The 12,628-nt window shown below is 46.2% G+C and overlaps 1 protein-coding gene across 1 annotated transcript in view; it reads right to left on the minus strand.

Annotated features, from left to right (window-relative positions):
* The window catches only part of utrn (utrophin), a 126,976-nt gene that overhangs the window by 85,017 nt on the left and 29,331 nt on the right, over nucleotides 1–12,628 (minus strand). The window contains exons 25-50 of the mRNA XM_037450241.2: nucleotides 12,457–12,612; nucleotides 12,130–12,300; nucleotides 11,795–11,986; nucleotides 11,396–11,530; nucleotides 10,201–10,350; nucleotides 9,743–9,904; nucleotides 9,316–9,447; nucleotides 8,992–9,165; nucleotides 8,715–8,870; nucleotides 8,427–8,597; nucleotides 7,970–8,149; nucleotides 7,397–7,525; nucleotides 6,477–6,647; nucleotides 6,322–6,375; nucleotides 6,076–6,204; nucleotides 5,283–5,420; nucleotides 5,048–5,161; nucleotides 4,769–4,936; nucleotides 4,384–4,556; nucleotides 2,895–3,045; nucleotides 1,916–2,091; nucleotides 1,461–1,596; nucleotides 930–1,079; nucleotides 624–776; nucleotides 409–510; nucleotides 97–217 (exon numbers count right to left, since the gene is read on the minus strand). Of these exons, the coding sequence (XP_037306138.2) occupies nucleotides 97–217; nucleotides 409–510; nucleotides 624–776; nucleotides 930–1,079; nucleotides 1,461–1,596; nucleotides 1,916–2,091; nucleotides 2,895–3,045; nucleotides 4,384–4,556; nucleotides 4,769–4,936; nucleotides 5,048–5,161; nucleotides 5,283–5,420; nucleotides 6,076–6,204; nucleotides 6,322–6,375; nucleotides 6,477–6,647; nucleotides 7,397–7,525; nucleotides 7,970–8,149; nucleotides 8,427–8,597; nucleotides 8,715–8,870; nucleotides 8,992–9,165; nucleotides 9,316–9,447; nucleotides 9,743–9,904; nucleotides 10,201–10,350; nucleotides 11,396–11,530; nucleotides 11,795–11,986; nucleotides 12,130–12,300; nucleotides 12,457–12,612 (3,844 nt within the window). The remainder of the gene's footprint in view (nucleotides 1–96; nucleotides 218–408; nucleotides 511–623; nucleotides 777–929; nucleotides 1,080–1,460; nucleotides 1,597–1,915; nucleotides 2,092–2,894; nucleotides 3,046–4,383; nucleotides 4,557–4,768; nucleotides 4,937–5,047; nucleotides 5,162–5,282; nucleotides 5,421–6,075; nucleotides 6,205–6,321; nucleotides 6,376–6,476; nucleotides 6,648–7,396; nucleotides 7,526–7,969; nucleotides 8,150–8,426; nucleotides 8,598–8,714; nucleotides 8,871–8,991; nucleotides 9,166–9,315; nucleotides 9,448–9,742; nucleotides 9,905–10,200; nucleotides 10,351–11,395; nucleotides 11,531–11,794; nucleotides 11,987–12,129; nucleotides 12,301–12,456; nucleotides 12,613–12,628) is intronic.

Here is a 12,628-nt window from a genome sequence, read left to right on the forward strand (position 1 = left end):
CTGTACCAGTGACAATATATGAATATAGAGCGGTGGATGAAGAAATGAGAGGAATTAAAAATGAGTTTAATTAAGTGCAACCCTATATATCTTTACCAGGCTGCTGGTGCTGGACGAAATGTTGTTGCTGTGTCCACGGAGAGACGGGTGCTTGGAGAGTTTCCCTCAGTCGACAATCCAGAGCTTTCCAATCGCCTGCCAGCTGCTCTACTTCACCCTATAAGCATGAACCGTAGATGGGAATGTACAATTAAAGACTAATGATCAACAACAGGAAAAAGAGACTGTATCAGCGTTTAATAGGAAAGCCAATTAAACTTGTGGCATTTTAACAAGCAATGTGGCATAACTCTATGTAACAATTAACAGTATGTCATTATTAAATTGTATCGCTATGGAAACTGGGACCTTTTCCTGAGGCAGCAGCTGCTGTTGTCGCTGTAGCTCTATAGAATGAGCCAACAGGTCCTCCAGGTCTTTCTTCCTGTCCCTCATGGAGGCTTCCAGATCCTACATCAGGTAAGAAATCATTTTAGGCATTTATGTCTGTGTAAAAAACAACAACACAGATTTCCCAATGATGTTAGGTCTCTTGGTCCTTATGATGCATTCAGAAAACCTACCTGTGCTTGGCCATGGCTCAAGCCTCTGGTGATGATGGTCTGGTGTGTGACGACGACCCAATCAGTGAGCCTGTTCATCCTGTCCTGGAACTGGGCGTGACTTCGCAGTTTGGTCTCCACCTCCCCGACTTTGTCCAACAACTCATGGGTCACCTGCCGAGGACAGAGGGTGAGTGGGATAACGGACAGGACGTGTTGCAATGTTGAAAAAAATGGTACATTTTACAGTATCGCAATGTTTAACAAGATTGCCTCGGAAACTTGGAAGACAATGGCAGAAAAATAGAAGTAAAAGAGAGTTAGCACCTTGCTCCAGCTGAGGTTGATGGCTCTTAGTCTACCAACATGCTGGTCTCTGCTCTGAGGGCTCACACTCGGACCGGTCAGGATCTGAGGCGCATGCTTGTTAAGCCATCCGAGGCGTTCATTATGTGCATCCATTTCCTCGGCAAGGACCTGCCAGGGGGACAAAGCACCAATGCAGACGAAAGGAAGAGAAATCAGAGTGTGAACCTGTAAAAAGGTGAGCATTGGAACATAAGAGTTGCTCCATAACGTCTCGTTACATCTCACATTGTACTTTTGTCCATGTTTTTTTTTGTCCAGAAGGGATGAAGGCCCCAAAAAAAAAAATATGCGAGTACACATGTGTCTGTTCACTGGGTTCGACAGGTTTTGCTTGAGATTGAGATACAGGGAGCGACATGACGGCAGAGAGGAAAAGAACAAAAACAGACCATGAAAATAGCTGATTCTTCCAGCCCCGGAGCGGAAATAAAAGAATCCTTGCGCTGCCATGCGTCACCCTAACATGGGCACGTCTGGGCCTCGGTGTACCTTGAGTTCTCTGAGGTCGCTGTCGGCGGCAGTGACGGGTAAGGAGCTGACGGCGTTCTCTGCCTGCTGCAACCACACAGCCAGCGCCTCGCTTCGCCTCACCAGGTCTGACAGGGCCTGGTCTCCTCCGGCCAGCCTGCAAAAACACACACACACACTCAGATTAGGATCTCCATTTCCTGCGAGTTGCAGGCCTATTGTTAAAATTTACATTTAAATTACTGTTACAGACCGATTGGCCACACTGATAATGTTAACCTGCCGAACACTGATAAAGAAACAAAGAAGAGTGACCTCTTTGCTAAATGATACTGTAAAACCAAAACGTTCCACAATCAAGGCGCAGCAATGATGTTCATCATATGTGTGAAAATCCACATTTGACCTCGTCCGCTCAGTATTTTCGTTCCACATGGCAAGTGACACCCTGTGTGTTTTCCTCCAGTGTGCATTACCTGCGCTGTCTCTCAAGCACATGGCGGTTGACAGCTCTCCAACGCTGAGCGAGGCTGTCGAGCTTCTCCTCGAGGAGGGATCCGTCAGGGGACGACAGATGCCCAATTATCTGTTCCCCGCTGCGCGTCAGCTCAGCGAGGACAGGCTGGTGGCTGACGAGACCTTCCTCCAGCTCCTAAAATACGTTCAAATGAAAGGAACGACAGCATGACCGCAAATACATATTAAAAAAGGTGGAATCGGCTTGATCCGAAACACTGCGGCCCAAATCCTTCCAGCTCAAGTTTGTCTCCTCAAGCAAATCTCGGATTGACACGAAGTCATCATTTGTGGCACATCAAGATTGAAGCTGCTAAATCCTTACTTCCACCGAGAGAGATTTAACTTGCCAAGACAGACGGCGAAAGACGGGCGAGCGAGCGCTAAGTCCGCCAAAAGGGCGAGTAAGCCAATTGATCCCTCGATTCCCATCCACTTGATCCCTCGCATCTCTCCCAGCGGCGGTGGAAACGCGCGAAAGAGCTCGACGGACACGGTGCGGCTCGCACTTTGCAGATCACAGCGATGAAAGCGTTATTGGCAATGGCGCCGGCGGCGGCTTCAGAAAACCTCATTCTCACACTTGGAAATTGAATTAGATCTCTCAATTCAAACAAAGCTCAAACAGAGGCCCCTCCTGATCTCACTTTTCAGTTCATCTCTCGCTGTTCTTAACGAATAGGTTGATGTGCAGGGTGTTTCTTTATTAGATACGGTATTGCGCTTATTTTCCCCCCTGCTGGAACCAAATGCAATTATCTGTAACATTCCCAAACACCTGCTTGTATTTCAAGCACTTTACTATTGTACCCAGGGAACGTAATAATCTAACTTTGGTACCTAAGGGATACCAGTCTATATTTGACTTGTTAGTGTTATAATGACAAAAGGGAAAACACATATGCGGACGTTAACTACCGTCCATTACTCCCCGCTGACCTCTTGGTGTTGTTTGGCACAGTTCAGGTCCAGCTGTCCATCAGGGCCAACGCTCTGTGACAGCAGCATCTCCGTATCAGTCAGCCACTGGTTCAGGTCGTTCATGTCGCAGTGGAACTGCCTCCACTCCTCCACGGCGCGGTCAAACCTCCTGCAACAAAGGGACAAGCACCGGGCCTCTCTTGAGTGTAATGGAAACGTGTAACAGAAAATCGGTATCAAGCCGGTGGCTGCAGATTGCAACCAATGGAAAACTGCTAAGAAGATGAGCCGCCAAAACGTGGTTAAAGCCTTTTACTTTCCTCACAGGTAATCCGTAACTTTAAGAACAAGTTCCATTTCTGATTATGGATCCCCCGAAATGTTACACACCGTCCCTTGAAGTCAATCTCAACAAATAAAAGCTAAACATACAGCAAGCATTGGTTGACATGTGAACCATTTGCATTGGACAATATTTCTAGTAAATAAATTTAAAAAACTAAAGAAAATTTCCATCAATTTCAAGCATTCCGTTTTTAAAGTTTACGAGCCAATTTGATTTTGAGAACTGCGGGTATAATTAAAATAAACAATGACAGGCATCTTCCTTACTTTTTTGCTCTTGTTATGATACAGAAAAATGACACAGTTGACCTCGATTAAAACATCACACAATCTCATGACGATCAAGAAACCCTGACAGCAGAGAAAAGTTCACACAGACGCTGCTGAATAAATCAGCATAGACGGGCCGATTACTTAAACTGCCTAATATAAAAAACAGATATTTATCTCATTGATGGTCTTCATGAGGGCTATTTCCTCCTACAGCAACGCTTGGAGCACAACAAATCTGATGAGAGAGACAAGGTGAGGAAAACCAATTTTGCAAAATGCGCGCAATTCTTTAGATTTTTTTTAATGATGCCCAAAGGTTATTGTGATTGCAGACAGAGTGCTTTAACATCAGTGTGCACTCTTCAGAATTAGCTTATTAGTTCATTCTCAGCGTTTGCACATTGTGTGCTCAGCAAATGAAGACTGTTTACCCCAAAGGAACTGTGTTGATGGTAGTCAAGGTCACCCAGTGTGTGTGTGTGTGTGTGTGTGTGTGTGTGTGTGTAAGCACATGTCAGTGAGTGAGTGTAGACGTGAATAAGCACAGGTTTATGCCAGAGGATTTGTTTTCTTTGTTTTGATAGTAATCAAGGTCAGTGTGTGTGTGTGTGTGTGTGTGGCGAGCTTTTGTGCCTTGGTCTCTTTATCTGTTCTCACGGTCTCCTGACTAGCTGACAGCTGGCATCCAGCTGTCCCTGCAGCTTCGACCCCAATTTCCCGACATCCACACACCACCACGCTTGGAGGGAGCGGCTCGGCATCTCCCGAGTCGCACGTTTTTTCTGTGGGCGACTCGTTCGAATTTGATTCTCCGGCATATTTCTACTTGATGGGTGCATGCACAGTGTGTCGTGTGACGGGTGCTGCGTGCAGAGGTTGGCGCGCGCACCCTTTGCGGTGGTTGTACATGCGGTTGAGGCGGTCCCACTCGGCGTTGAGCTGCGTGAGGGCGTCTCCGATCTGGGCGACCTCGGCAGGGGAAGCGTCCCGGACGACGTCGGGCTGTCGCGCGTGGATCCCCGCGACCTGCTCACCGACGCGCTCTAGACTCTCTTTGATGCTCTATGAAAAAGACAAAAGGTAAAACGGGGGTAAAAGGAGAGAGTGACAGTGAGTGGGAGCAGAGAAAGCTCGTTTACAAGGTGCAGCGCCACTGCTTTCTAGTCAATTATTTCCTCTATTAAAAGAAAAATGGTGACTTTCCCTCCCTCTGGTGAACACTGTTAGACAATAGCGACAACAATACAATATGAAGGAGAATATTTCTGACCCACCCTCAGCGTGTCCTCCTGGCTAGAAAAGTCTTCGTAGAGTCCACCGCTGAGCTCAGTGGAGTTCAGGAGCAGCTCGTTGTCGGCCATGGCGAGGAGCACTTTGTTGATGTCCAGCAGGTAGTCGGAGCTTCCCAGCGAGGGTCCGCTACGCTGCACTGAAGACATCTCCTGCGGCGAAGGAGGAGGGGAAGAAAACCTCAGCAACGCATTTGGGGCGTTGGGGTCACATTTGGGGAACGTTCTAAAAGTTAACATCTTAGTTCGTGTCAGTGTACGGACCATGTGCTTCTCCATGTGCGATTCCCTCACTTCGGCTCTTATCTGCTTTGTGAAGGTGTGAGCGGGCGTCTCCGCAGAGACTTCGGCCTGCCTGAGTCGTAGCACCCTCACTTCCTAAAACAGGCAAAAGAACACACACACACAATGACCAAACCGCCGGAGTGCAAACACAATAGGATAAAACATTGCCATATAAACCTGTTTTAAAGAAGACGCAGCATATTTCGTTTCTCACCCTGTGAGCAGAATATTGGCTCTGCAGCCGCAGCAGCAGGAGCCTCAACTCGTCTCGCTGGCCTTCGTCTGAAGTTTGCTGCAGCAGTTCGTCTCCTCTTCTCAACAATACTTCCACGCTGGCTTTCTCCTCATCCATCTGGTACAGAAAGGTTAAATGAAGAGTTCAAGAAATAGCTTATTCTACTACTCTGCGATCTTAATCTATTCAGTTACCGTTAAAAAATTAAACTTACACACGAGACACTGAAATCCGCGTTTAGGCGCTCCTGTGCTAAACCAGGAAAATACTGTTTGAAACACACCAAGAGTTTCCCGACTGGGATAATGACCTTGCTTAGGACTGGTCAGGTGTGCTCTGGCAGTGTGCTTTACGTCATAAACCTTGATAACACAGATTGAATTCCGGACTTGTTAGGCTTTGAAAGTCACCAATCAAAGCTTGTTTTATTCGGTGGCAGCTTTATATAGCCTCGCACGTTCAAAGTAGAAAATCACATTGAACTTCAGAAAGAGAATAATAGGCAGCCTGGGGCCATTTTTTGGAATTTCTGCGGAAAATTGCTGAAGACGGCAAACTTTGACAAAAAACCTTGGCCCGACAACAGATATGAGTGCCCTTAGAACTATTTACAAGACTTTGGCATGTGGGGCTTAGCAAAGCCATTACCTGGCTGCTCGTGCCTTGTGTATGAGTACATATCGCATGAGTATTTTTAAAGGGGAGTATATTTTAATTTTCAGTAAACAAAATGAAAAAGCGACAAAGATTAAAAGGCAGCCCGGCCGTGTACCTCGTCGTCATCCAGGGCGTCTGTTGGGTCGCGCTGCAGAGCCCTCAGTGTGTCCTGGAGCTCCGCCTGAAGGTCCATCACCTCGACGCCGACCCGCGTCCGACTCGGACTCTCGGGGCCGCAAATGACCTGACGAGAAAGAGCGGAAACAGACCTCGATTCACAACAAGCTAAATAAGTCAAACCACCTGGCTGCGTGCTTCGGTTTAAAAACGGCTGATGGGAGTTTGGATGAGATCTCTGTACCTTCTGAGCCTGCTGGTTGAACTCAACACGCCCTGATTCCAGACATGTCATCATCTGAATGCAAAAAAACAAATAGAGATGAGGTTTTTTGGACAGTACTACAAGTTTTATATTGCATTATTTCATTTTTTAGCTTCCATACAAGGCTTCTTTACCTTGGCAGTTTTGATGTGTTGGGAGACTTTGTCGAAGTTGCAGTTGAGTTCAGCCAGTTTGGGCTCCACCACATCTCGGCAGGCGGGCCCCCTGCTGGTCATCAGGATCACGGCCTGGTCCCTCACATTGTCCACGCGCAGACTGATGTCCTCCAGCTCCTCTAGCATGCTCTGCGGACAGACAAGGCGCTGCCATGAAGCCTTGGCACAGAACGATAAGCTTGGCACACCGTGTGTTGATGGAGGTTTAGCAGGGCCATGCACACGCTGGTATTTAGTGGAGACCTTTGTGTACTCGGGAGAGGAAGGGAGGTGTAAAGAATTGAATAAAACTGGAGGAGGCATTATTTCATAAAAGACTGAGTTTCTCCTCCTCCCTTTATACTCCAACAAACCTCTATCTGGCACCATCTAGCTTTCACTCTTTTTTCCGTTCCATTTTTTGAAGCATGGTGAAACTGGGCATCTTCAATAGCTTTTAATAAAGTTGCTAAAATAACTTTGTAATGTAAATTTCAAAATGTGCATTCCTTGAAAATTCCTATCTTCTGCTGCAACACTGGCCAACTCAGGTAATGGTAAATCTCAAAATGATTGATCATAGCCTTGATACTCTTTTTATGAAGAAAATTGAACATAAAACATCTGCATACTGCAAGGTAACAGGAGGCAGCTTTCTTGATGGATTCTTGTAGAATACATTTCCTTGATGAAAGATGAAGTTAGATGAAGGAATACTACTGTTAGATACTGCTTGTCAAAGTAAAGCTCTGCCAATTTTCACAAATTTCCTTGATTTCTAATCTAATCACTTTGCAAAGATAATTTATAAAACCTCCGACCACTAACAATCTTCTATGTACAGAGTGTGCTGTATCCTCCCTTCATTGATTATTATGTGAAAACAGAGGCTACCTCACCTGTACCACCTTCTCCCTCTCTGTTGGGCCGAGCCGCTCAGCCTCGTCCAGGTGGATCTGTGTCTGGTAGAGCCAGGTGCTGATATGAGCCAAGTTCTCATCAAAGATTTCCACTTCATTCTGGTGACTCTGCTCACACACAATATGAAACAAGAGGGATCAATGTTTCCATTAGAAATTAAAAACATGAATTGATGTTAAAAGGCCCATTCACTACTTCATTACATTTCTATGACTGGCACCAGTTCAAAATTACAAGAAGCAATTACAATTCGCAGACTGGTATATATATAAAATCAATTAACTTTTTTGAAATACGAAAAAAAATTAAGTTCAGTCATAATTGAAAAAAATAATTCTCGTTACTAACAAGTAAGACAAAAATACATGCATCTCCCAAGACTAGCCGTGGTTCATTTCAATTACATAAAATTAGATTTATTTCATTTTAAACTTGTGAAAATAAAATCATTGTTTAAGCATAACACTACCAAAAGCAGGTAAGAGTTTTGACTCGTGAAATAAAGAACACAGCATCTATATATTTATTAAGCCTTAAATGTCTGCACTCACCAGCACGGCACTGAGCCAGTCCTCGGTCCAGGTGCGCACACGGCCCCAGGCCTCATTGATGCCACCGAGTTTCTCCTCCAACGGAACCTCGCTGTCCTCCACCAGAGTCTGCAGACCAGCGCTGGTCTCCGTCAAGCTGGTCAGCTCCACCTTACGCCGCTCCGACTCCTTCAGCAGACCCTGCAGGAGGGACCCGTACATACAAATTCAATCTACGGGAATCATCAGATGACCTAATTATTGTCACATCAGCTTGCTGCTGCTAGGACGTATCCCACAGCCAACACACGCTGCAGCACATCCTCGGCACTGTCAAGTCAATATTCATATTTTCAACTGCTTTCACATTCTACAACCCAAAGACAAGTAGATCTGCAGAACCAAATTGAAAATTTGACAAATCTTTCTTCTGTGAACCCGTGACCTAATTTTTTATACTGTTGAGTCGAGTACTCACATTAGCCCAAGCGATCTCCGCATCAATGTCAGCCGGCATGTCTCCGCAGCTGTTCTTCTGCTGCAGCTCGGCCTCGTTGGTGGTCAGCCACTCCTCCAGGGCGGCGCTCTCTTTCTGGAACTTTTGAGACAGAGACAGAGCTTTTTCCAGGTCCTGCTTGCCCTCCGTTACCTGTAAAGAGGAGGAAAACAATCAAGTCTCTAGAATTGGCCCTCAGAAATATTGACTATTATAATAATCCAACACGAGTGGCATTCAGAACAAGAAGTAGATAAACTAATAAGGTACCTGTGCCCCCAGGTCATTGTAGAGCAGTTTGAGAGCAGTGAGCTGTTCATCCATAGCCTTGGGGTTCTCCGTCTGCTGTTTCTGCACAATCTGTCGACCTGTTTTTATCACTGTCTCCACCTCCAGTTTCACCTCACTTAACAACTTGTAAAGTTTCTGTAATAAAAAAAACAAAAAACATAATGAGCCGAGGGCGAGATGAACTTCCCACAGATCTACAATGAATGAACCGTTTGTGTTTGCTCATAACAGAGTTGGAGAAAGCTGTGGCTCTCACCATGCAACCACTGAGGTGGGACTGGAGTTTTTCGGGGTCCACGTCCGTGACATCCAGAATGTGAAGCTCAGCCTTGGCACCGTCCAGGACTCTCTTACAGTCCAACATGCGCTGCTCAAAGTTAGCTGGCTTCTGGAACAGCTGGTATTTTGTAGAGATCTCTCTCAGTTTCCTCTGCAGCGGGTTAAGAGAGAGATGCTTAAAGTAACACGTATGTATAACTAGATAGAAAACACATGTCTTTCCACGGCTTTAAACCTGAAAGTATTCATCCAGTGTGAATTCCTGCAGTGCCCCATGTTCTCCAGGAGAGGTCAGTGTTACCTGTAGATGGTCCAGCATGGTCCCACCCCGCGCAGCCTTGCCATCAGTGGCAACGGGAGGCAAGTTGGCCACATTTCTCTTCCTCATCTCCTCCACTGTCACCTCGTGGGCTGCGATCTCTGCCCCGATGGTCTGAACAACAAGGGGAAACAAACAACACGGTGTGAGTGTATGCACACACACACAGACCGCCTTCTCACACCTACTGAAGCCGTTTAGATTGAAGAATGAAGTATATTTAGGTATATCTGTGTCGTGTGAATAATATTAACACTTTTCATTAATATGTTGCCACTATTCACAGACCTCTAGGTGAAGGGAGGTAAAGGGGCCCCAGACAAGTGAGATTACAAGTAACATAAGTAACATAATTTATGAGGTTCCGGTGTTGTCTGGTACCCGTGTGTGCACTGCACATGTAATGCACCTGTGCCTCCTGTGAGAGCTGGATGGCGTCGATGCGGTCAGTGAGGTAGGACGTGAGTGTTTGGTCCAGCTGGCTCAGAGACTCCTGCAGCTTTTGGAGAGCCTGTTCGTTCTCCTTCAGAGTCTGCAGCTGCTGCTCGAGGCCGACCTGCCTGTTGACCGCCTGGAAGGGGACACGTACATTAAGTTGTGGGTTTGAATGTTTCAATTTGTCAATTTGGAATTCAAGCAATTAAGGGGAAATTCAAGTCTTTAAAATATCAATGCGTTGATATTACCATCAATATGATAAAACTTTCATATTTGAAGAGGAGACATTCAATCCAAATTCCTACAGTGAAATTAAATGCCGGTCCAAATATACTGGAGATGGAATTCAAACAAAACACATAATGGATGCCTTCTCTCTACACCACCAAACCCACACGTTTGCCTACACACGAAGCTCAACGCTCTGACCTGGTGGTTGAGTTGCTCGTAGCGGGAATTGAAGGCCTCTAGTTTCTCACTGATGAGCTCGTCCAGTATGCCTCCGTCTATCAGCGTCTGACCCAGCTCTCGGATTTGCGTCCGGTTGTCCCCCGGGTGCCGAAGTGCACCCTCCAAACCCTGGTGGGGAATGACCAGATGGAGATGGAGCAAAGAATCATGAAAATCAAGCAAAGAGGGAAGTGAGCGCGAGTGAATGAAGAAATAGAACAGTCCTATAGTCCTATAGTTAAGTTTCTTCCTCTCCTGCTCAGGTCCAAAAATGTGCCCAAGTAACAAAGAGAGACGATTTGTGTAAAAAGATTAATTATGTACCAAAATAGTGAATAAATAGATGGCGTGCAGATGCAGAAATCGCAGCGTTGGGTGCGTCGGATGGAGGCAAAAGAGAATGAAAAAGATAAAGAAATGAAGCAGTGAGAGAAGCTCATGGAGTGACGACACATCCAATGTTTTCAGAGGGTTCATTAAATCAGATTTTCTTTACCGGCGGTAATGGAGAGAGAGAGAGAGAGAGAGAGAGAGAGAGAGAGAGAGAGAGCGACAGCACCCTCTCCTCTGTTTGTGAAACTGGGAGGGAGGTTTAGAAGAAAGGATGAAGGAGAAGGGGAAACATTGTCTTTAAGGGTCTTCATTTCCCGTCGTCTCTATGCGATGTTACAGGAGCAGCACTGTGAGTGAAGCGAGCTTGACAGTCATGCTACAGGGCAAGTCCACAGATATAGAAACACAGCAAGGGACAGCAGAAGGGATTTGGAAGGCAAAGTCAATGAGGTTATTAACAGAGTGGGAATATTAAATGCCTTGTTTGATTCATCAAATGCAATTTTAAATGCATTATCTAGTGAGCATGCGGTGAGTTTAACTCGGCTAACTAAATTCCCGGCTTTATATTGGATCGAGCAGCAGCTTCTCTAAAAGGTACAAGAAAATGGAAGAAATGCAAATCTACAGAAATTCAAAGATGGATGGCTGATCCAACATTACAATTTGTTGTTCAAGTATGTTTTTCAAAACTCATTTCCATTATAAGAAAGAACCACACATCTTATTCACTTTCTGTGGATGGGGCTGTAGCCATAGTCAACTATGAGATGAAAGATGAATCAAATGTGATTACAGCGTGTGTGTGAGTGTGTGTGTGTGTGTGTGTTTGCATTTGTACCTCCAGAGCTTCGGTCACGGCCTCGGTGCTCTCTGCTATGTTCTCAGAAGCTTGGACCTTCGCCCCCAGCGTGTTGAGCCAACCTTGCTCCATATCCAGGTACTGAAGCAACTCCATCCAACACGACCAAACCTCCTGCACATAAACAGTCAGTAAGTCAGTGACATTTAAATGAAGTTGTGCAGAGCCAGAAGAAATGAGAGTACAAAAAAGGACAGCTGTATCAAGCACGTCCTCGTGTACAATCTTAAAGAACTTTAGGAAAAAAACTCTACCGACTAAGAGAGAATAGTGACCAATGGATCCATGAACATAAGTGCCGCTCATGTTTGACCTTTCCCCCCGCATTCTGACGGATGATGGACCAAAAACAGCCCCAAACTATCACACCCACATTACCTCCAGAGTGTGACACTTGCTCTTAAAGCGGTCACAGAGCTTTTGGTAGTTACGGAGAACTCCCTCCAGCTCAGAGGTCAGCTCCTCCGAACCACTTCCGACATGAGGCGATGTTCTGGACACCAGCAAGTTGATGCTGTCCTTCAGGATCTTCACCTTCACCTCCTTCTGCAGCACGTCCTCTTTGGCCCTCTGTGTGAGAGGTAAGCGGAAAGCGGCAACATTAACTGAATGAGGCCCCCACCCTTGAAGTTAAAAATCTGCTCATGGACTTATGGTTCTTAAAAGGTTTCTGAATGTTTCCTGTTATGTTAGAACCGAGCCTCCAGTCCCACCTTCATCTCCTCCAGCGATGCTTCCAGCTCCTCGGGACTCTTGTACTCAAAGTCCCTCATGAGAAACTCCTCATCGACCTGGGTCATCCATTCCTGCATCTCCGCCAAGTCCTTCCTCAGATTCACCTGCCTCTCCCGATTCTCTGCAACACGCTCCTGGTGCTTGAGCAGCTGCAAGGACACACAAGCTTTGTGAGCAAAACCAGACACCAAAACCTCACTGTGTTCATGCGAATGAATGCCAGAATACAAAAATACACACAAAGTGGGAAGCATCATTTCATCCCTGCGTGGAATGCGATGCGAATGAGAGAAGGTCTTCCTCACCTGTTTGCCGAGCGTGTCCCATTTCCCGCGGCACTCGTCCAACTTATCCTGCCCCCACTTGGCTAGTCCTGGGACTGCAGCGCCCTGGACGGCGCTCACATTCTCCCCCATCTGCTTCAACGAACCCTCCACTGACTCCATCTCATTCACGTACTCCTTGTGAGCAGAAGGA

Source organism: Pungitius pungitius, chromosome 20 (assembly GCF_949316345.1).
Source record: "Pungitius pungitius chromosome 20, fPunPun2.1, whole genome shotgun sequence".
In the NCBI taxonomy this organism is placed as follows: domain Eukaryota; kingdom Metazoa; phylum Chordata; class Actinopteri; order Perciformes; family Gasterosteidae; genus Pungitius; species Pungitius pungitius.